We start from the raw sequence: 22,928 nt of genomic DNA, 5'->3' as shown, positions 1-22,928 counted from the left end.
CCAGGGGCAGATCTTGGCAGCCGCCCTTTCCTAGATAAAAGTCCATGATGGCTGCTGGCCTCTTCCCTGCCCCGGGCTCCTTGGCTGAAGAGAGAAGGGCAGCACAGCCCTGGGGAAGACTTGCTTCAAAATAGAGGCGAGGCGCAGCAAAGCCTGAGGGTGATATCATGCTCCCCTTAACATCCAACCCAGGAAGGATTGCTGACTGGCTGGCGACCACCCTCTTTGTGGTCTGACATCACCAGGGGGCAAGCAGGGAAGACCTTTCTTTTAGCCAATCTGGGGTTTTACACCTCTCTCCCAGCCCTGCAGATCAGGGAAGCAAACAAGAATGCATCCAATAATTGGGAACCCCAGCAGGTCTCACCGAGTTTGACCGGGTAGAGACTAGGCCAGCTGAGCCTCCGGACCTAGCTGTGAGCTTCTGACTGGGCTGTGCCTCTGCTCCTATCCTGGGCTGGACGCTTCCATTCTGGACACTTGGTGGTCACTGGGAAGGACACCGACCTGCAGGGAACTCAGTTTTTCTAAGTGTGAAAGCTAGTCTGCGTTTCCTGTTTGAATAACAAAGCCAGCAGTAGCCAAGGCTGGGCACAGCCGGTTTCTCCCTCCTGTGCTGTCCCCCCCACCCCCTCCACTTCTTGTAATATCGGGAGCCCCATCCCTATACCCGCACTGCCTCTGACCCCCAGCCAAAGAATGAAAGTTCAAAGAACAGTACAATCTCCCCAAGATCCCTTCTGGTTCCAAACACAGAAATTAGTACATGATTTCATCCACCCAACTCTCTGTCCCTGCTGTCCAGATCATCAGAGCCCTGTGTCTGCTCAGGCCATAATGGCAGCCCCAGTGCTGGCCACCCGGGCCCAGTGGTCCTGCATACAAAGCACCCGGCTGGCCATTATCATTCCGGGGCGGAACTCCGCTTGGCCTGTGTCTCATCGGTCACTCAGCAGCCCTTAATGACCTGTCAGTTCCTTGGCCTGCCATTTTCTGTCTAATTAATTCTTTTATTGTGCACCGGATAAAGAAAGACAAAGGCCTTGCCGGCAATAATGATTCATTAAAATGCAGTGCCTTCCCAGCTCTTGGCCCAGCACCAGCCGCTCCACCCGCTGTGGGCATGGTTGCCTGCGCCCCTTAACCCTTTACAGGATCCTCTGTGCTAGACATCCCAGAAAATCGAGATGTGAGCTAGTCCAGGAACCTAGTGTGGGAGGGTCTCCTGAAAGATGAACACTTACTTCTTCAGGACTGGTGTAGGGGGCCCAGATGTACATTTGGGACTCCAGCCCCTTTCGGGGAATAGAAAGGCTTAGAGAGGGGCACTTGATACCGGACAAGGATCCAGGGACATGTGCCCTTGAGATTTGGCCAAGACAGGAAGGAGGTGCTACTCACAGAGGTCAGCCAGTGAGCCATACACTTCAGGCTTGACTAGTTTATCTTCAGGGAATTTCTATCATGGGCGTGGGGGAAACTGAGGCATGTGAAGCAAACTGGTAAGTGGCAGCTTTTCTAACCATTGTTCCATCCTGCCTCCCTACAGGAAGCTGTTCATATGTCTGGATGCTGTGGGAGGGAGACAGGCCCTTGGGTGGACAGGCTTCCATCCTGGGAATAGGCAAGAGGAAGAAGCTAGGCTATGGGTACCTTAAGTCCCTACTGAGGACATGCACTCTGACTATTCATCTCTCTATTTTCTTATCTCAAATCATCCACCTTATTTTGCACATGAGCAAAAAAGATTCTCAAGAGGTCTGAGGGAGTGACCAAAAAAAAAAAAAAAAAAATCACCATCCTCAGTGATGGGTGAGGAAAAGCAAGACTCTTGGAGACGGCAGCAGAAGATGAGGTGGCTCTGAGGGACCTGGGGTGGGGTAGGTGAGGCGAGCACTCAATTTCACACTGCTCGGTTCCAGACCCCCCTCGTAGACAGGCAAAACAATAGCCCCCGGATACCCATCGTGTAGAGAGGCCCAGGTTTCGGCCCAAATGACTTGGGGTTACAGGATGCCCTAAGAATCAAAACTTGATGGTGGTGATGGTGGTGGTGGGGGTCATATCCCTATTGACCGCAGCTCCTGGAAATGTCAGGGTACTCCGAGGGGAGAATCCTGGCTGGGGGACTGCCCGTGTCTGGGAGCAGTCCCTCCAGTGGCAGTGCTCAGGCTGGCAAAGCCAGTCAGGGGGCCTGACTAGGTTATGGAGGTCATCTTCTGTGCTACTAGCATAAAGTAGGACAGAAAACATGCTGTCCTATCCAATCCTCCTCCCTCGGAACAATTTTTTGCCTGGGTGCCAGACAGGGGCAGTTTATCTCCTTGTCTTAGGGTCATACTGACCAGGATGTAGTGTAGTGGGACTGGAGATAATGCTGTCCACAGCCTACAGATGAGAGTGCATATCTGTCCAGTGCCTGGCAACTGGGACATCACCACCCAGAACACATCTCCAGGGCCCAATGCCATCAACAGCGGTCCCAGCAAACTCTGGGTACGCAGAGGTGGGGTGGACAGAGACGCTCAGTCCTGGGCAGGGCTGGAGTCCCTTGGCATGAGGTCAGACACTGGGAAGAAAAGATGGGAGGTAGACCCCATGTGACTACCTGGGAGAGTCTGGAAAGATAGGGACTGCCTGGAGGGTACAAGTCCTCCATTATCAGGAACTGATAGCCGGGATGGACGCGAACTTAACCAAACAGATACCAGCTCCTCAGAGCTGACACTACCCTAAGATCAGCAGGAAGGGGGGCGGAGGGGTTCCTCCAGGCTCTCAGATGCTGGGGCAGACAGGAGTATCGCCCCTTTCTTCTGAACATGGCATTCTGCTTGACTGAGGTCACAGCCAACCTTGTTTTGGGCGAGAAAATGAAAAGGTGGAACTTCCTGCCAGTCTGCCCCTGGGATTGGCTAATGGGATGGGTACTCGCTGAGAGAAAGGAACTCCAACACTTGGACTCGGGGTGAAGCTGACCAGGGAAGTATTTTTAGACTGAAGCTATGCTGGGTGCCAGACAATTTCTTCCTATGGACCAACACAACAATTCTCCTCCCTCCCCAACCTGCCGACCCCAGCCACAGCCTCATGCAGCCCTGGGAGCCTCCAGGACCCAGCCTTGGGTTCTGCCTCTGAGGGCCTCGTGTACCGATGGGAAGCCACCAGCTGGGCTAGCCCCAGGAGTTGAAATGGAAGCAGGGAGGCAGGTACAAAGTACAGGGCATCTGCAAGGAAAAAGGTGGGGTGGACGGGCCAGGACACTGGTGTCCCATTTCATGATGCGCGGATACAAGGAGGCTCTCAGGAAGCAACACTCAGAATCAGGGCTGGTTGGCAAGACCGACGGGCCCGGGCCCCAGGAGTTAATGCTCAGGAGGCTCGCCAAGTCCTAACAGAACTGGCAGGGCCACCCGGCCCTTGGGAACCTGGCAAGCCCCAAAGCTAATCCCAGCCCAGCAGCAGGGCCTCACGGCTTTGTCAGCGAGCCGGGCGCCTGGGGTTCTCCTTGGTCTGGGGTGTCAATGAGAGAACTCCGAGGGCCATATGGGTTCAGACAACCCTTGGCTGGATGCAGGTCTGGCAGGACTGGGTCCACATGGGCGGCAGGCTGTGAAGGCATCAGCCATCCGTTAAACTGGTTCTCACAGCACCGGTCCCCACACCTGGAGGCTTGACGCACTCAGACCTTACGAGCTCTTGTAAATCCAGTGACTTTCCCCAAAGGCTGGTCTTGGCAGACCCTAGAGTCAGTCTTCTCAAAGCGGGGCAAGGGAAGTAGTAACCCCCCTCCACACTGGGGGTTCTTGAGAGGCGTGGCTCCCTTCCACCCCCAGACCGAGGCTGCAGTCTACATAGCTGGGGTGCAGCCGGCCCTGGCAGCCCCTGCTAGCCACATGCACCCAAAAGGCTTGGCAAGGGCCCCTTGCTGTCTCTCCTCACAACCATTTTCTCCCTAGAAACTTCCCTCTGAGCGGACAGCTCTGCCAGGCTCTCTTGGGCTGGTTTTTCTCTGCTCCCAGCCTGGCTCTGAGCCAAGACACCCCTACCCCCCGAAAAAAAATGCCCATCAGCTTGAGACATGCCACACAGCTACCCAGATACCAGCCTTGATTAGCCTGGGAGGAAAACATGGTTTGGTAGGGCCCATCTGGACCTGTGTTTGACTGCTTGGGAGTAACCCCTAAAACGAGGAAGCCAGACAAGGCTAAAGGCATGGTGTTTAAATTCAGACCAAGTGTGTGTGAGGGGGTGTCTGGCCACCTCCCTAAGATGAGGTGAAGCCCCTGCCTTGGGGGGGTCTGAGTGGGCTCTGGACCTCCTCACAGTGACCGGCTCAGGGCAGCTGGAACCAGACCCTGAGCAATGTGTCACCTCCCTCCTAGGAATCTTCATGAAAGAACGCCCAGGCTTGAGAGAAGTAATACACAAAACATGCTCCAAGTAGATAAAAAGCATTTTTTTTTTTAAATTTTATCAAATTGATCTGTACAAAAGTTAGCATTGCTTGGTCAGAAAGTGGCGAAACAGAGCAGGCGAAGGACAGCAAATGTCTTTCTGAATTCAATGCCAAAAAAAAAAAAAAAATAGATTGCATAAAAAACGAGTTTGCTGTGGTTCCCACTCCCACTCCCAGAAGGAGATACACTAAAAGAAAAAAAAAAAGACAGTTTTTTCCCTCTAAAAAAAGGTAGGAAAAGTAGAAAAATTAAAAAGAAGCAAACTTCTCCAATGTGATTACATGTACAAAGTCTCAAAGGCACAAGTTTCTGTAAAGTAGCCGGTTACACCACTCAGCACACAGCAAAGCGAGGCAGGGAAGCAGGTGTTACTTTCTAACTGGGAACCTAGGCAGGTTAGTGGAGGAGGCGCTCTCCACGGCTGGGTAAGCAGCGCCTGGTGCCAAAGAGCCAAGATTATCGTGGTTTCTGCAGCTGCCAACTTGCAGGGATTCTGTCTTCTACCGCTTGGCACCACTGAGGGCAGAGATGACATCCCTGTCTTCCAATGCCCGACCTGACGCTGGTGCTGGGCGTTTCATTCCAACCAGACCCCAAGAGGTAAATCGTTTCCTCCTGTGCCTGGTGGAGGCCTCCCGGGCCATCTGAAGGCCGAGCAAAGAGATGCCACGGGGTGCTGGACCACTTCCCTCCTGCCCTTTACAAAACAAGCTTCCCCGCTTTCATTCTGTCTTAAATTCTACTCTCTGCACAAATTACTTCATTAATTAAAGATAAAATAATACAGAACATAAATACATCTTCAACAGCTTTCAAAACAGACATGTTTAAGCCTTAAAAATAAAAATTACAAAAAATAAAAATAAACACAAGAAGTGTTTGTCTCAGCCAAACCTTGCTGGGAAGAACTGTGGTAATGAGAAACCCTCGATCTCACATCGGTCCCAAGAGATGCCCGAGTGGATGTATCCCAAGCGTCCACAGATGTGCTTTCACCATGGGAACAACATCCCTTGAACCCAGGGGTTTCTTGGCCGGGCTGGTAAGGACCCGAGGCCCTTTCTCTCCTTTGTCCTTAGTGGTAGCTGTCTCCTCTTCTACGGAGATGGAAGACCCAGGAGCTGGTACCCACTCACCCAAACCAGAGAGTGACAGAATGGCTGTTTTGGAAATCACCAGTTACCTCAGAGAGAGAGAAGTGGAGGAAAAGAGAGCTCTGTCCCCTGGCAGAAGCTTGGATATCCAGAGGCAAAGGGACACAGGGAGACAAAGCCTGGCTTCCTGCAGATTCAGCAGGCACTTGACGGAGCGAGGCTGTGCAGGCTGCTTCCGCCCTCTACCGAGTCCGCTTCCGGAAGACCTCAAAGACCTGGCTAGACTTCGTGGGCACTGAGTGCCCCGGGATGCAGCAGCCTCAGGGCCGGGTCAGGGTGGTGTACACAGGCTGGTCCCAGTTGCTGCTGGGGCTGTGTGCAGGTGGCATGGAGAGCCCATTGAGCAGTGGTGAGGCGTAGGGTCGGCGGGATGAGTGGAAGTAAGGATACTGGTAGAGGCTGGGCGGGTAGCCAGGGTAGGGGCTGTAGTAGTTGGAAGCCTGGAGGTCAGTGTAGTCACACTGTGCACTGGCGAAGGAGCTGGCAGCTGTGGCAGAGGCAGCCGTGGTGACGCTGGCCTGGGCACTGTAGGAGCCATAGTCAGCACGGCCGGGTGAGCCATGTGACTGGTCGTTGTAGTGGGTGGGGCTCAACTGCTCTGTCTTGATATGTGGCCGAAGGGGTCCTGCCTCTGTGGGCGAGGCTGAGGCCGAGGGAGCTCCCTTGTGGGCCCACACAGGGGATGCTCCCATGCCAGTGGCCCCGGAGTGGGAGTAGGAGGCGCCCCCATAGGACCCAGAGGCAGTGGCCTGGCTGGGCTCTGTGGGCAGGGCTGAGTGGCCATTGAGGGGCAAGTACTGGTCAAACTCGTGGACATCAAAGGTATCCATGTTACTGATAACCTCGCTGCTGAGCTCGGAGATGTCCACATTGCTGAAGTCGATGTTCTGGCGCCCGCTGTCCACCAGGCGGCGCCCTTCCAGCCTTAGCTCTTGCTTGCCTCCACTGCTGGCCTGATGCAGGTCTGTCTTGGGGGTGGTGGGTGGGGTGGGCGGCCCATGGGTCTGGCCTGAGGAAGAGAGTATATTTCAAGGATGAATGCCCCTTCTGTGGGACCAGGGTGGAGCTGGTGGGTGACACCAGGAACCTTGGTAACTGCCACAGGTACGAATCAACAGCTTTTTGTTTCCTTACCTTCCCAGAAATTCCTGCAAACTCAGACCTAGCCCTCACTTACTGGCTGAGAAAATTCCGTTAAGCACTGTGCTGTGGGAAGACCCAAGGCCCCTCCCTGAAGACCTGGGTGGGGGGTGGAAGGTGGCCAGGCGGCCCCACCAGAACTAGCATTAATGGGGCACTCTTGGAATGCCTGGTCCTGGGCAGAGGACCAAGCTGAACCCACACAACCCCGTTCTTCCCCCATCACAGCCGAGTAAAGGGAAGCTCACGGCCTACCTCCAGCTTCACTGAGGCTGCTCAGCTGCTGGGACCCCACCCACCAGCCTGATTCTGAAGCTGGGGCTGTTGACCGATGCTACTGTCATTGAAGAGTGGAGGCAGATTGTGTGTGAGTCCCACTGAATACACATCATCTCCAGAATGCTAGATGGGGCTACGCAGCCCTCCTCTTCTTGAGCATCAGAAATAGCTATATCCAGAGAAGCTTTTTCAGGGGGCTAGGGAAGGTCTGGCCCTCTGCAGATTGCCAACCCTGGCGGAAAGACCTTCCCACACTCCAGGTCAGTTCCACTACCGCCCACCCCATGCTAAGGGTCCGGGAGCCTACCTGTGTGGTCGCTGTGGTGGTGTGCATCGCTGAGGACTGCGTCGGTTTTGTACATGGGACCACCAGGGTGGTGGCCCAGTTCTGTGCCAGAGTCCGAGTCACTCCGGCCAGCCTTCACGCTCTTTCTTCGCCGTGGCTGGTATTTGTAATCTGGGTGGTCTTTCTTGTGTTGGACACGGAGCCTCTCAGCCTCCTCCACGAAGGGACGCTTCTCACTTTCACTCAGCAAGCTGCAGAGAACACAGCAGGGCAAGGATGTCCACAGAGCTCCAGGGCTGCCAAGGGCCCGGGCAGTACCGGCCCATGCACTGCTGTGGGAGTTGGCCTGGAGTCAGAGGGCAGGGGCACTGGGAAGGGCGCTGGAGGGGCCAGGACACCCTCCAGTGGGTAGCCTGCTCTCATGCCGAGAATCCCAGCCCCAGTGGGACAGTGGGGAGGCCTGTGTGGTGAGGACTGTATGTCTTTATAGTCCAAGGAACAAGCAAGACCCCGATTCCCCGTCTTTCCCGAGTTCCCCCTTTCCAACTCTATTTGCTCGTCTCTCCCACCCCGCTGGCTCAGTCATTCTCCAGGAGGAAGGCAGGACCCAGTGAAAACCACACTTTGACAAAGGCGAGGCTTCCGGGGAGCCTGCTGTGACTCAAGGCAGCTGGGTTTGCTGTCCTTTGGGTCTCAAGCTTCCAGCGGTGAAGGCAAAATCTAGGAGACTGTCCTCTGAGCACACACACACCCACCCACCCCAAGAATCTCTCGGCCTTGCACCTCTGCCTGCGGGCAAAGCTGAGATGGGCAAGACCACCTCGCTGTCCTGCTCAGCCCAGTGTTACTAACGTGGACCGTTTCAAACTCAAGCAGAGGCGGCTTGGGAGGTTTGGGATGTGCTGTGCTGAGGAACTTCTGTCTTCTTCAATAGTGCCTGCCTTTCTCGTGCCAAAGTGCCCACTGAGACTCTCACTTTCCACCCACTCCTCCCTTCCTCCATCCCAGGTTGGTGTGGCCTGGGAGAGGTACCTAGGGACAGTACCAGCCGGCAGACGTGGACTCCTCCTGGCTATCCCGAGTCCCAGCTTTTGCCCAGGACAAAGCAGCTTGATGCCTGCCCCATATGCCCGCAGGCCATGGTGGGATCCCCAGTTCTGCAGTTCTCAGCAGGATACCCCAGGAGGGGAGAAAGCGCTGGAGGGTCACACTCCAGGCACTGGCCTGGGTCCATCTCCAAGGTCCCACATCTGGTGTCTGGTCTCTGTTGACCAAGGTGTTTTTCCATCAGACCCACCCTGGAAGCAGCCCAGGAGCACAACCCAAGCTTGGGCACGACACCACCTCCTTCAGCCCCTTACGTTCCCCTCCTCAGCCAGAGTGTCATGAGTCCCCACACTCACCGCCACAGCTTGCCCAGGGTCTTGCTGAGCTCTGCGTTATGGAGATGCGGGTACTGGTCGGCCAGCTTGCGGCGCGCCGCCTGCGCCCACACCATGAAGGCGTTCATGGGCCGCTTCACGTGTGGCTTGGCCTTGAGCGTGCCGCCGCCGCCGCCGCGCACGGGCATGGGCACCAGACTCCAGTCATAGCCCTTAAGCACCTGTGACACGGCATCACGGATGCAGGCTGGAAAGCGTTCGTCTGCCGCCTCAGCAGAGTCCCCTCGGCCGCCGCCCCCCGCGCGGCCCAGGCCCTCCGATCCCGCGGGCGACGGCGGCGCATCGGAATCTGAATCCTCCACGTGTGACATGGAGCTAGCGGTGCCGGACGGGCTGCAGGGCGGCTGGGCGCGGGCCTCACTCATGTCCAGCATCGGGGCCACGCACGGAGGGGTGCTCAGTGGGGATGGACGCAGTGGTCGCGCCAGGTCACGCAGTGGACGGACACTCTGGAATCCAAGGCTGCCACGCAGGACCCAATCTTTGTCCCCGCCGCAGGCGCCCAGCTGCCGCTCACCCGCCGCTGCAGCTCTGTCTCAGTTCTGGGACCCGCAACAAGTTTCTTTAAACCTTGGCCGAAGCCCCGCCCCTCCCGGCCCGGGTTGGCAGGCGCGCCCTCCTCGAGGCGGAGCTTGGGTGCCCCGCCCCTAATCTTAGGAAATGGTCCCCACCCCGCCCTCCGCACCACGTGGGCCAGGCGCCCCGCAGCCTGATCCCTCGATTGAGGCAGGGTCAGAGGCTAAGGGTGACTGACTGCCCAGCGCCGGGTTCTCTGCAGCGTGGCTCGACTTTCGGGCGGCTGGCGAGGATGCTAATCCACAGGGTTCCTGAGCCCAGCATCCCTCCCTCCACTGTGAGGCTCGAATCCGCTATTTCAAACAAATCTGGGTTCTGCCCTGAGGGTGGCGCAATGACAGGAGCCACCAGGTGACCCTGGTAATTCATGCACCTAGGTGAGCTGGAGGACCCCGGGGCCGGACAAAGGTGGGAGGACGGGGGCGCTGGGCGGGGCTGCGCAGGCCGGGGCTGCTGAGTCCCTAGGGCGGTCGGCGGATGGCCCGGCCGGACGCGGGGGCCCAGGTCCTTCCGGGTATGACCTGCGGCGGGGGCGCAGAGGCCCTGGCGGGCGGGCCTGGGTGGTCTGGCGGAGGCGGAGGCCACGCCGGGCCACTTCGCCTCGGCGCCTGGAGAGAAGGAGGAGAGCGCTCAGGGTTGGAGAGGGGACGTTTCTCCTGAGGCCAGCGCCAAACCGCCACTCCGAGCCGCGCCCGAGGTCGCCCCCGCGAGTTGGCTCCCGGCCGGGAGGTCTCCAAGGGCCACTAGGATTCTCTCGCCATACTCAATGGAGGCGTCGTACCTGCCACCCTAAGCTGTGGCTCTCGAGAGCCAGGTGACCGTAAACGAGGCCGCCTGTTTCCCAAACCAGTGGATGCAGTGGCAGAGAAAAACCGTGGGCCCTGCTGTGCCGCCTCAGGGGCTCCTTTTCCCTAAAAAAATAATAATAACCAATTGGGAAGTCTATGGGGTTGGGGGTCCCATTGCGCTTAGCGCAGGTCTGGCCTCCCATCCCCAGCTCCAGCCAAGGCATGAGTGGTGCCCTAATCTCCTGGTCTGGGATCCCAACCTTAGGCTTTCCCTGCAGCCCTGGAAAGGGCCAGTGCTGTGCAATTGTAGCCTTGGGGCATCTATAGCTCCTGCCTGGAAGAAGGAGGTCCAAGCCCCTGCCACCTGCTGAGGGGACCGCTAAGGAAGAGAGGCTACCTTAGTTGAGACCTTATTCTAGTTGTGCCGCACGCGCCTGTGTATTGAGTGGGTGGAGAGCTGGGTGCCATTGTCTGCTGAACTCTACCCTTACCTTAACTGTCACCTGCCAAGAAAGTCCCTTCCCTATACATCTGCAGCGGCTGTCCTTTCCCTTGAGGTTCCCTCCACTTAGGGTCCCACCTCTTGGGAAAAGAAGTGTCTTGGAGGCATAAAGACCTCCCCCCCTCCCCCCGCTGTCTAGTGCACTGTCATAGCGCCATCCATACCAGCAAAAGAAATCTAAGAGGCGTAGCTGAGGATGGAGACAGACCTGACCCCTAAGGTCGCGGGTCCCAACCTGTACCTCCATGGACCCATGCCCTCAGGCCTCCACATGGCTAAGAAAACACAAAACTGAGTTCTTATTGGGTACCCCAGAAGTGCAGCTTCTTTCTGGCCCCCACTTGTGGGGCCGTAATATACTCACTTCTCAGATCCCCAGACTGCTTGGACCCTAGGAAGAAAGGAGGTGGAGCTTCCCATCACTGGAGGCTCTAGTGACTCTCTGATCCCCAGAGGACTGGTGGCCAGCCCCTGTTAGTTATGCAGGTATAGGCCACTATGGGCTGCCAGGAGCTGACCCAGCCCTGCCCAGGACATTAGCACACACATGGTGCCCTGAGCTCTTCCAGGCTGTGTTCAGAATTGAGCCCAGTACAAGCTGTGGCCCCACAGGTGTTGCTCCAGGCCCATGCCAGGCTATTGTTGGGTCATCTTGAAAGGCCAGCACATCCTCCAGGTCTTCAGATTCCTTTCAAGCTGACTGGTTCACATCATCAGCCACTAGGCAGACCCTGAACAGACATGAAGCCGTGGTTTCTAGGAAGAAAGCTATTCAGGGTGGGTTTTATGAGTTCCCTAGGACTGATTAAACACAGCTTCGTGCCATGGCCTCCTTAGGACCAAATAGTCAGGACCCTGCTTCATAGTCCCTGACCTGGAGATCCTAGTGTTGAGGGCAAGGGGCCAACTAGCCCTCTCTTGAGATGCACCCTGTCAGGAAGGAGACTTTCAGAAGGGTGGTCCCAGAAATCTCAAGGATGTAGTGGTTCAGCTGAGATCTGAAGTTTGCGGCTTCTATGAAAGGAGAAAAGAGTAGCCCCCGTGGGAGGCATCCCGTGCGAAGGCCCTGCAGCCCCCAAATGGCACAGGCCGTAACGATAATGCAGGAATCTGCAGTTCTTTAACACTTGCATGGAAACTATAGGGACTGCCTCTCCATTTACCTTGTGGGCCACTGAACCTTGTCCAGGTGTGGACCAGTTCCTCCTCCTCTTCTCTGTTCTTCCGCCCCCACCCTCCTCCTTGGCTGGTGCTAATTTCGCCCCAGTCTGCACGACCTTGCCCTGGCCTGGAACTTCCCCGTTATCATGTGGGTTTTGCAGTTCTAGAGTGAGCATCTCATTGGCGAAACTTAGTCCAGGTGCCCATTCCTGGACCATTGGCTCTGGAGCTGGGGGGCGGGGGTGATTGAGTAAGTCTGTAGACCTCAGGTGGGCTGTGTGTCCTCAGCCCTGGCCTGGTTCTTCTCCCTCTGCCCCTGCATCCAGAGCTGTACTTCGGGCAGCTGGCAGGGCATCCCAGCACAGCCATGGAGATTTTTAATTGCTGACGTTGGCCTGGAAGAAACAAAATGAGCAGGCAGCAAAGGGTGAACTCAAGCAGGGCTCCTGCAGACTGTTGCCCTGCCCACGGTGTTCCCAGAGGCAGGAGAGGGCCTCCGTGGATCTACTTGTCACTTCCAGAGGCTGGCCTCCCAGTAACATGCTCAGGGCACTAGGCCAAGCCCTCAGTCTCCCACCCCCTCTTCGTTCAGTGGTCTCAGGGACAGTGTCAGAGCTGGCTGCAGTGGAAGTTGCAGTTGGGGTCAGAACTAGTCCCTCAATAGAACGGTCATCTATAGGGGAGCTGCTGATGTCAGTACCTACCCCTCTCTGCTGCCCCACGGTCCATCTCTCAGACCTACCGGAGCAGTTCTCCTGCCATACCACATTTGTCCACTCCTGTGTCGTGCCCTCCTGCACTGTGTGTCCCCGGCCTGCCTCTGGCTCCGGGGAGGGGTGAGCATGCTCCCTCCAGCCTAGCAGCATCTTTGGTGTTTGATGGCTCTTGGGACCCCCTGCTGGGATAGTCTCGGTTTGAAAGGATTCTGGAAAGGGGTTGTATTTTAACCCAGGCAGTGGAAGTCCAACACTTATCTTCTGCAACGTGACAGGTGTGTGCAGAGGCCAGAGACGTGTTGGGAACAGCTGTTGTTTCTACTGCTTTGTCCTGTTGCCTCTGGTGCTACTGGGTCCCCGAATTTCAAGTTGGACTCCCTCCTTCACCCTATCAGGGCCCTGGGTGGAGTTGACTCCCAACAGTATCCAGAGGGTCTTGGTACTTCCTCCTTGGCACAGAGCATTTGGAAGTCAAAGCCATCCTCAGTAGGGTCCCCAGGGTGCTCAAGCAGCTTTTCCTGGGTGGAAGTGAACTCCATGCCGCCCTCAGCAAAGGTGTCAGCATCTGTTACTGGGATGGTGAAGTCTGGTGACAGAGTGTCAGCATAGGCTAAGCTGGACTTAGGCTCATTCTGACACTAGACGCCTGGATCTCCAGCCCCATGCCTGGTGCTCATGCTGGGGACCCCACATCACCCTGAACCTAGCCTTTCCCCGTCACCTATTCCATGCCAGAATCCTGTGAGTACTGAACTTCCCGGAAATGAGAAATGAGGGTCTAGAGCAGACATTGGCGGGGATTCACTTGGCTCCTGTGTTCATCCTCTCAAGCTCCACTTCTCCGATCCGGCAAGGCTTCCTGCCCATCCATGGTGTCCACAGTGGCAACTTTACTCAGCAGAACCCTGATTCCGGAATAAACAGTACAGCAAATGGTGACTTAGAATAAAAATGTAACAAAGTAGTCCCTACAGCCCAAACCTCTTCTGCCAGGATTGAAGTTCCAGATACCTATCAGTGCCCCAGGGCAAATTAAACACACCACTAAATGGCTTTCGGCTGTCTGGTTTGCATTTGTTGGCCTGAATGTGGTGAGGGAGGTCTCAGTTAGGTCGCAGTAGGGCATACACTGTGGTTTGGGCTGCTTGTTGGGCAGCATTCGTGGCTGATACAGTGAGTGGCAGTGCATACAGCTCTGTGGGCAGAGTCCAGCCCATAGGCCTCTGGGTTCTGACCTCTGGGCTGGGGCTTTCCAAGAATTCTCCCAGTTCGGAACACAGCTCAGAGCCGTGTTCTGCCGTAGGGCCCTACCCCAGACATTTTACTTCCATGCTAGCTTGAAGTCACAGCTGCTGCTGGCACTCAAGGCCTCATCTCCCTGGGGTTCAGGGGGAGCTGAGGGTGCAGTAGAAGAGGTACAGCAGCCAAGAGAACAGCCACTTGTGAGTCACAGCTTCAGTCCAGCCAGCAAATGGCAAGACACCTGCTCACTGTCGCACCTGCTGGTCTCTGACGGGTTTTGGCCAGTGGACAGTCGCGGGGGGGGGGGGGCAGCCCAACTGACCACTCTTCTAGGAGAAGGCAACAGATGTGGAACCTGCCCCGCTTCCACAAGCAGACTTCAAGACATGAAAAATTGGGGTAAATGAAGGGTGCACAATTATATTCAGCCCAAGCTGGGTTCTTGGGGAGCCAGAGACAGCTGCGCCTGCATGTCAGGGACAATGGCCCCGAGACAGTGGGGACTGCTGGGCTGGGGTGCCTGGGGACAGCTGGACGAGGTGCTGACAGGGGGCTCATTCCTCTGTGAAGCCGTCCCACAGCTGCTGGGAGAGCTGCCAGCTAGTGGCGGGCAGTGTGCCCCGTCCCCATCCCCATCTCAGCCACTGTGCTGGAGGCCTCAGGGAGCTAGGGCACAGGATCCACTAGGAGCGGGTGAGCCCCGAACCTCCAGAGACACCAGCCGGGGCCTGAGCTGGCAGTCCCTCTTGGCCCCCTCCCCACTTTCCCGCCCTGTTTCTGGAGCTCTTTGCCAGAATCCCCAGGGTAGCCATCCCTCATCTGAGTTCCCTCTGGCCTGCCAGCTTGACTGTTTGTGTAGTTTTTGGCTAAAAGTGATGTTTAGAAGCCTGCGTCACGCTGGTTGGTGGCCTCTAAAGGGACAGGAGCAAATCTCAGGCCCCCCGGGGCCCTCTCCTGTACATGAGCCTCCAGCTGCCTAGCTCTGTCTAGGTTTTGCTTTCTATGTGGAGCACAGCTGAGTGTAGATCTAGGAGCTCAGCTGCCAGATGTTCAACACACACACACACACAAAGTGTGGTATAAGCCACAACTTACTCTGACAAGTAGGGGCGGTGCCTTCTAGGTGATCGTGAAGCATCCCACTTAAGGGGCTCACTCATAGTTTTTGTTTACTTTTAAAAAAAATTCGTTGAAGCAAGGTATATATCTGTGAAGCGATGTACATCTGTGATTCTGATTCTGGGAAGACAAAGGCAGGAGGATGGCTTTAAGTTCAAGGCCAGCCTGAGCTACATAATGAGACTTGGAGAGAGAGAGAGAGAAAGAGAGAGAGAGAGAGAGAGAGAGAGAGAGAGAGAGAGAGAGAGAGAGAACTGAAATTCACACAAACCAAAGGATTCAGTGGCACGTAGGACAGCATGTCATGTATCCATCTAATTTCAAAGCATCCCAGAACGCGTCCCCCCCATGTCCCTTTCTCTCCCCCACCTCTTGAAACCACAGTTTCATCTTTCATAATGCAAGTGCCTCTTCTACAGGTTTCCTACAACGTGTCTGACATGTCTCCACTCGAGGATTTCGAGTCCATCCATACGGCAGCATGTTCAACTTCATTCCTCTTTGTGGGTGAATAATACACCAGTGCTGTTTCAGTTTTTAAAACAGAGTCTCACTGTTCAGCCCAGGCTAGCTCAAACTTGCTGCAATCCTCCTGCCTCAGCACCATGAGTACTGGGATCACAGGTATGCGCCATCATACCCAGCTTCCCAGTGTACTGCTTATTAAATTCGGGTCAGAAATAGGCAAGACTCTAACCTCTGCTTGGCTCAACTCTGCCCTGTGTGACCTGCTTGAAAGCCAGTTCCAGACAGCATCCCAAGAAGGCAGGCCAGGGGCAAGAAACTTGAGCCACCGAGGACATGAGTTCCCTGCAGACCCTTCAGCTGGCCTCGCCCACTGTGGGCAAACCCAGGGAGGAAGCCTAGAGCTGAGTCCCAGCCCCAGCTGGAGCGCTGGATGCTGGAACAAGAGGGCCATTTTATGCTCTGCACAATGCCCCATTGTGCCCTTCTGCAGGGAGGACAATGTTACCACTGCAAGGGGAAGCTGAGGACAAAGAGCCCTTTGTGAGGATGGTCCCCACCTGAGCAGCAGCACCCAGGGTCAGGTGTGACCTGTCCTTCCTCTCCTTCCATCCCCTGCACAGCGCTGGCTTCCAGAAATGACCTGGGGAAGTTGTGCAGGCCTGAGCTGCCTTCCCCAAATGCCTCGGCTGGCCCATCCCAAGCCTGGCACATGCCAGTGAAAAGGAGGAACAGGGGCAAGGGTTCCTATGGGAGGACCTGGATATAGGATACATAGGTTTCTTCCTTCAGTCTCTAAAGTTTTGAGATCTTGGGCAGATGCTGGCCTGTGGGAGGCCTGGCAGGTGGGAAGTACTTGTATTATCCATTGCAACATCTGTATGGGGCATACTTCACAGCTGGGCTCCCAAGGGAGTGTTTCTGAAGAAAAAGAAAAGGAGACTAAAAAAAACAAACACACACTTTATAGATGTATTTATATGCTAGTACTCCAGAATCAGGGAGACTGGAGGCTGGGATGAGTCCCAGCAGCTGCACCCCAGTCCTGACCCAGGAGAGGCTCACTGTGGGTATGGAGGGAATCAACACTAATGGGTTGTTGGACCATGCAAACATTGGTAATTTATATGTCAAAACAGCAGGAGCAAAAAGGAGATACTAAAGACAAAGTGTTAAAAATAGTAGAGATAATTCGCAGAGGCACATGATCTTTAATACGTAAAGAGCTTTGAAAGATGAATAAAGGAAATCCTGCAGCTACACCAGCTGCTCCCGAGAGGCCGGTAGTTTGCCTGAGGCCCCCTCGGGCTGGTGGTGCCACAGCCCGGTACACACCTTTTCTCCTCTGCCGCAGAGCACCTCTCCAGTATCATTTGTGTGCAGGGCCTGAGTGGCCCCTCACATGAAAAAGGAGAGTTGCTACCAGGCATGTGGCCTGTAATACCAGTACCGAGGAAAACAGAGTCATGAGGACTGTTTGTTGTCGTTGAAATGACAGTTCAAGGCCACTATGGGCTCCTAAAAAATAAGTAAGTAAATAAAATATAAAAGCAGAGTCGCAGGTGTGTCTCCTGGGGATTCTGCTCAGGCCATTGGTCGGTAAAGTCTTCCCCCTCTGACTCCTTGATGGCCCTCTGGCCACATACATCGCTTGAGATCCATTCTCAGATCCTCGGAGGAGCGCCACTTGTCTCCTGGGGTCTTGGAGGACCACAGAAAAGGAGATTTAGGTAGGACAGGAAGCTGGAGGCTCCAGGATGATTTTCAGGCTTGTTCCGGCTTCTGTCTGTATGCTTCGCGTCTTCCTGGGCGGCGGGCAGCCTGGGAGCGCAGGGTGAAGGACCTGCCCTGCCGCTGCCACAGGCCTGGCCTTCCCTGCTGCAAAGTGGGGTTCCACCGGCTCCTTCCAGGCGCTTCTTCCCCTGATGCTCTGCACTCGCTGGAGCCACCACGGAGACGCCCACCGCTAGGCGAGACCGCCCAGAGAGGGCGTGGCGCGTGGGCGTTGGCTGCAAGTGGTAGGCGTGTCGTCCAGGGGAGCATGTGTGACTTTCCAGAAGTGGGGGCGGGACCTCCGTGCGCATGCGCCCAGATAGCCTGGTAATGGCTGCGCCCGAGGGGTCGCTGAGGAAACGGAAGGTCGGAGATGAGGATCAGAGTCCGGCGTCGCCACCCACTCCTGCTCGAGACCCCGTGGGCTCTCCAGCCCGGCTGCGCACTGGCACCTTCTGGCTGACCAGAGTCGTGCTCCTGCAGGCCCTCGCTTTCATATACTGTGAGTGTCCTGTGGGCGCGGGCTGTCGCCGGCATCCTGTGACCTGTCCCAACCCCTGCTCGCTTCCGGATTCCTGCTAGCCCCTCTGTACGCTTCTGGGACTCTGCACCACCCCAACAATCCTGCCCTTCTGTGAGCTCCTGGACCCCGCCTTCTTACTTCCCATTCCATGGGTGCCTAAACTTAGGTCAGGTCCCTCGGCACGTCCTTGAGACCCCACTGAGGTCCTGGCTCGACACAGCCCCACTGAGCACAGGTTAAGAGGCGAAGGCATCCCCATGCACTCCTGCATTTTCCCTGGGAGTGGTGAGAGACAGTGCTATGCAATTCTGTTCCGAAGGCCTAGGGGAGATGAGGATCTAGCCTGCAACTTAGACGTAGCCTTGGCACTTTTGCCTTGTGCCAGCCGCCCCCAGCACTGGACCCAAAGGTGGTGGTGCATCAGCCCCAATTTGGACATCTTGGAAAGGCACCTGGCAAAGGGCCAAGGGTCTAGCCAGGTTCATTGGCAGGGTAGAAGTGTGTACCTGCTCCCGAGGCTCAGCCAGGTCAACTCTGGAAGGACTCTCGGGTTCTGCCTCGGTTCTGGCTCTGCGGGCCTGCAGAGCCGATTGCAACGTCCCACACATGCCTAACGTCCCACTCCTGAGCCTAAGGAGTCCTTAGGAGCCTCCTTCATTTCAGGAAAAGCAGAACCCAGAAGCCTGGCGCTCATGTTAATGTTTTTCTTTTCCGTTTTGTTTTGTTTTGAGACAGGGTTTCTCTGTGTAGCCCTGACTGCCCTGGAGCTCACTCTGTAGACCAGGCTGGCTTCGAGCTCAGAGAGATCTGCCTGCCTCTGCCTCCAGAGTGCTGAGTTTCAAGGTGTGCGCCACCACACTGGACACTGAGGTTTCTTTACTATCAGCTCATCCGTTATTCCTACCCACAGAGAAGTGGGCCAGGAGATGTCATACAGGGCCAGCTCTGAACGACTCTCTGTAGGTGAAGCCTGACTCCCCAGCTGTGGTTGAGAGCCTGTCCTGCTCACACTGGGCCTGGCCTTCCTGTGGCTGTCACACAGAGTTCATGCTTAAAACCTATGGACAGCTGGCTGGTGGAAGCAGCTGTGGATTTCAAATCCTCACCCTGATTCCTAATACCCAGGGGGTGGCCCTGGGACCATGGGAACACTGGTGGACATAGCCTAGCCTTTTAGTAAGGAGGGCAAAGGTAAGGAGTGCTAAATAAGTCCCCAGGGCCAGAGCAAGGCTGGAATGGCAGTGCTTGACAGGCCAGTCCCCCTGCCTGGCTTGTGCATGGTGCACATTGGCCATTTTTAGGAAGAGTCACCTCTGAGGCTTTGGGCTGTGTCCATGTGGCTCTCCTATGGAGGAGTCAGGTTCATGTGCATTTTTGTGTGGCAGCCTGGCCACTTCCTAGGGCAGAGAACTAGAGTTCTTAACCAGATGGTCCCCTGTGGGGTTGTCTGCCTGGGTTCCACTCATTCTCTCTAAAGTTAGTGGAAAAAATACCCAGACTTCCGTTGTTCTATCCCAAGCAATCCTAAGGAATCATGGGTAGGTTAGTACTGGCACCCTCAGAGCAAAATGAAGGGAGTCTTTAAGATGGATATTGGAAAGCACAGTGGTAGCTGGTGGCTTTGGGCTGAGGACGCTCTGCTGCAGAGAGACTCAGAGGCTCTTGGGTGAGCAGGTGCTGCCTTTGGTCAACACAAGAGCTTCAGCTTGAGGCAAAAGGCAGAGATCTCCAGCTGTTGCTCAGCATGTTTGTGTGATGTCCTTTTCTTTCTTATCCCGTGGGTACCTGAGGTGGATGCACTCTTCAGTTTTCCCATCTTCCTGTGTCATGGTTTTCTTAGTTGTGATGGCCCTGGGCAAGCAGCAGTCCCAAATGTAGTTGCTTCTAAAAAGTTCTAGCTCTCACTGGACTATGAGCTATACTCTGAGGTCCCTTCAAAGTGATAGGCAGTCCACCTATTTCGCCTGAATGTTGATTTGGCAATACTTCTCCTATGGATAGATTTGTAATTAAATACAGCCAAGTGCTTTCTGAGATTTCCCCCTCTTAGGAGAGTGGGATCTACAGGTCTTTCCTTATGCATATTGTGTCAAATGCATCCGCTGCCTATAATCCCTGCACTGGAAAGGCAGAGGAAGAGAGTCTGGAGTCTGAGCCCAGCCTGAGCTACATAGTAGCAAGACTCTGTCAGAGATAAATAATAAAGACTTTCATGAAGACGTTGGTCAGAAAACTGGATGAGTAATAGCACTGTGTGGCCTGCCAGTGATGCCTCATAACCAGACCCAGAGGCAGCCTGGTAGCAGCAGGCAGGCTCGTGCACTCCACCTGGTGTCGTTTGAGTCCTTCCACGGCAGTCCCGGTGTGTGCGAGCGGATGGCAAGGGTGAGCTCCACACAGGGCAGGTGTACATAAGTTCATCTCCCAGAGCGGCTGCAGCAGGAAAACCGTGGAAGCTGAGGCATGTCGGTACTTGAGAGCAGTTCTCCTGCAGGGACCGCCCAAGCCACTTGAAGATTTGCTTGTCACCCTGAAAAGTGGCCTCCAGTCCCCGAGGACACTCGCCCTGTTGAGCAGGCACTAATGTGTCAACTGCTGTGCACCTCATTCATGCATCACAGTGTGTGTGTGTGTGTGTGTCCAGTGACATCATTGTGACCCACATGGGAGAGAATGTATTCAATGTTTGGCTCAGTGAGCAGTATCAGGCTTTCTTTTTTTGGACCACCACCCAGCTCCCAAATCATGACATGGAAACTTATTAGTTGTGCATGCTCAGCCATATCTTACATTTGTCCCGCTAGCTCTTATAACTTAACCTGTTTCTCTCTCTTCATCTACGGTTTGCTTCAGGACTTCTTACCTTTCTTTTCTTCTGTATATCTTACTTCACTGCTTCGTGTGTCTAGCTGACTGGCTTCTGGCCTGAGGTGTGTCCTTCTCTTTTTCCTCCTCCCCCTCCTCCTCCTTCTCCCCTTTTTTCTTCTTTCCTTCTCCTCCTCTTTCTCCTTCTTCTTCTACCTAGATTTCTCTGCCTAGTTATTCTCTCTGCCTTCCAGCCCCGCCTGTTGCTCTTCTACCTAGCTATTGGCCATTATGCCTTAGGCAGGCAAGGTGAAACAAATGTAACTCATCCTTACATTGTTAAACAAATGCAGCAAAAACGAATGTAACACACCTTTACACAGTTAAAGTAGTAGTCCTCAGCATAAACACATTAACACATCTTTACACAGTTAAATAGTCCACAACAGTCAACAGCTGTGCTGTGGGTGACAGGCCCTTGGCTTCAGCTCTGCCCTCCCTTTACTATTCCCAGGGACCAGGTCTTGTGCACCAGGCTCGCTCCTGAACAGTGTCTTTCTATAACCCTAAGGAACACCCAGGAAACCCAGGCTGCAGAAGGAAGGGACACTGGGAAACTGATGAGATCCATCTCCTGCTGCTCTCAGAAGGGCGGGTTCTGGACATGAAGACTCATGGGACAGGACTTCCCAGCCTCAGCTGTGAGATTGCGGTGTCTGGAGTGTGGGGCAGTGCTTATTCTGTCAACCTATTGCTCTCCCTGAGTGTGACGAAGACACTGAGGGCAGGAACTAACTGTGGAAGTGACTGGAACCCTGACCTGGCATAGGCATAGGTCTCAAGTATTGGTCATGAGTGCTCCTTGCAGCTGCTTGCCCACTTTTCCTCATTTCCGCATGGTCCCAGCCGAAGAGAAGAAAACAGAAAGCAGCCTTGATAGCCGGTCCTCTTGGTTCTTGGCATTCCTGGGCTGTACCTCTTTCCACTTCCGGGTAGCACAGGCCTGGAGTCAGGCTCCGCTTGTCCTACTATGTGCTTGGAAGGTAGACACCACCCTCTGTTCCTGACACTGAGGGAAGGCGTTTGGGCCTGCAGTGCTAAGGCCTGGGGTTTAGCCACAGTCGGCAAGAGCGGCAACAGACAGCGTTATAGCAGGGTGTCTGAAAAGGAGAGAAGAGAGGTGCCTCATTTTAGCGCTCTCTCTATATATATCTCTCTCTCTATATATATATCTCTCTCATAGACAGAGACACACAGACACATACAGAGAGAGAGAGAGAGAGAGAGAGAGAGAGAGAGAGAGATTGAAAGAGTGAACGTCTGCTGCAATTGAACCCAGGATCTCACTAGGGCATGTTTCCACCTAGGAGGTCTTTGCAGGCCTTCCTTAAAAGTGATTTGGGCTTTCCTCCTTGGGAGCTGGGCATGCCCGAGAGTAGGTGCTTGGTTCTGCTCTGAGGTCTTGGGCGTTTGAAGTGCTCTTTCTCTTCCCTCTCAGCTGTTCAAGGAGGTGACACTCACACAGGGCTTCCTATTTGCAAGCCCATTTATTGCCATTGTTTCCTGGTAAGTAAGTGGTTTCCTGTGCTGCGTGTCTTAGGGCCACTTTCTGAAAGCGATGAACTGGGGGTACCAGATCTCCTTTCTCTTCTATGCACTGCACTTTGACTTTCGGTACCCCCGAAAAGGACACTCAGTACTGTAGCCTCCCGGCTGAGGGCTGTGCATGGAAAGCGGTGTGTGTGCCCAGTCGGGTGAGGATGGTGCTTGGGTGAGGTGACTGAGCAGGTATCTTCTCCACTCCCTCTGCATGTAGATGCACCTGTGTGGCAATCTGCTGGAGGGTTTTATTATACCTATGCGTGCACCCATGTTCACATCATCTTGCTGTTGTAGAAGAAGCTGCGGTTGCCCATGTAGCTATGGGCTGTGTGTATCTTCTGAGCTGCCTGGAGAGGCAGTGGCAGGTGGACGTGGACCCTTCTGCTCTATGGTGAAGGCAAGGGCATGGGAAGCCTTGTGCTGGGGCTCTGGTACCTCCAGGAACCTCCTGGACTACAGGATATGGAGCCCAGCTCTCATACTTCCAGGTACTGAGTCACTGGTAGCTGGCTTTGAAGGAACATTGACTTAGCCAATCAACACACTGTGGACTCGCCAAAGCCAGGACCAACCTGGGGACCCTACAGCGTTAGTTCTGTGTTTCTTTGGTCCCCTTGTTGGTATCTTCCAAATGTTCTCTTGGTTGACCATGTGGAGCAGTTCTGGCCACATGCTCTGTAGAACGTGTCTCAAGTTGGCTCTGTCCAATGCTTCCTGCTGGTTAGACTTGAGGTGATAGGTTTGGGGAAGATTCCTACTCTGTAGAGTTTTCTTGTCACATTCACCTGACACCCACACTATTCTGTGTCATCTGGTCAAGGTGTGTCTGCCAGGATGTATCTCTGCTGGTCTCTTAGTTTATACCCAAGGGAAGAGGGACCCTATCCCTGATTAAGGA

General features: G+C 54.9%; 2 protein-coding genes across 3 annotated transcripts in view; one reads left to right on the top strand and one right to left on the bottom strand.

The window, feature by feature from the left end:
- Nucleotides 1-4,435: 4,435 nt before the first annotated feature.
- On the bottom strand, nt 4,436-9,298 carry Sox8 (SRY-box transcription factor 8). The gene is made up of 3 exons (XM_028854621.2): nt 8,720-9,298; nt 7,338-7,567; nt 4,436-6,620 (listed from the first exon to the last, which is right to left on the bottom strand). Exons 1-3 carry the CDS (start codon nt 9,130-9,132, stop codon nt 5,872-5,874), a joined length of 1,392 nt encoding a protein of 463 aa, XP_028710454.1. The 5' UTR covers nt 9,133-9,298; the 3' UTR covers nt 4,436-5,871.
- Nucleotides 9,299-9,487: 189 nt separating this feature from the next.
- The window catches only part of Lmf1 (lipase maturation factor 1), a 93,334-nt gene continuing 79,893 nt past the window's right edge, over nt 9,488-22,928 (top strand). The window contains exon 1 of one of the 2 annotated variants that reach the window (XM_028854579.2): nt 9,488-9,711. In XM_028854579.2, the coding sequence (XP_028710412.1) occupies nt 9,702-9,711 (10 nt within the window). In that variant the 5' untranslated portion in view covers nt 9,488-9,701. Of the gene's footprint in view, nt 9,712-17,380; nt 17,603-22,928 lie in introns of those variants that run through there. The other variant, XM_028854578.2, reaches the window with a different exon arrangement.

The sequence above is a fragment of the Peromyscus leucopus genome, chromosome 8b (assembly GCF_004664715.2).
Source record: "Peromyscus leucopus breed LL Stock chromosome 8b, UCI_PerLeu_2.1, whole genome shotgun sequence".
Taxonomy (NCBI): domain Eukaryota; kingdom Metazoa; phylum Chordata; class Mammalia; order Rodentia; family Cricetidae; genus Peromyscus; species Peromyscus leucopus.
This window is presented reverse-complemented; position numbering and strand designations above follow the sequence as displayed.

Excerpts from the sequence above, each read along its gene's own strand:
- Sox8 (XM_028854621.2), bottom strand. The coding sequence starts at position 9,132 with ATGCTGGACATGAGTGAGGCCCGCGCCCAGCCGCCCTGCAGCCCGTCC. Across the intron at positions 7,568-8,719 it reads ACCCTGGGCAAGCTGTGGCG|CTTGCTGAGTGAAAGTGAGA; the intron begins GTGAGTGTGGGG and ends TGTTCTCTGCAG. Across the intron at positions 6,621-7,337 it reads CCACCACAGCGACCACACAG|GCCAGACCCATGGGCCGCCC; the intron begins GTAGGCTCCCGG and ends TCTCTTCCTCAG.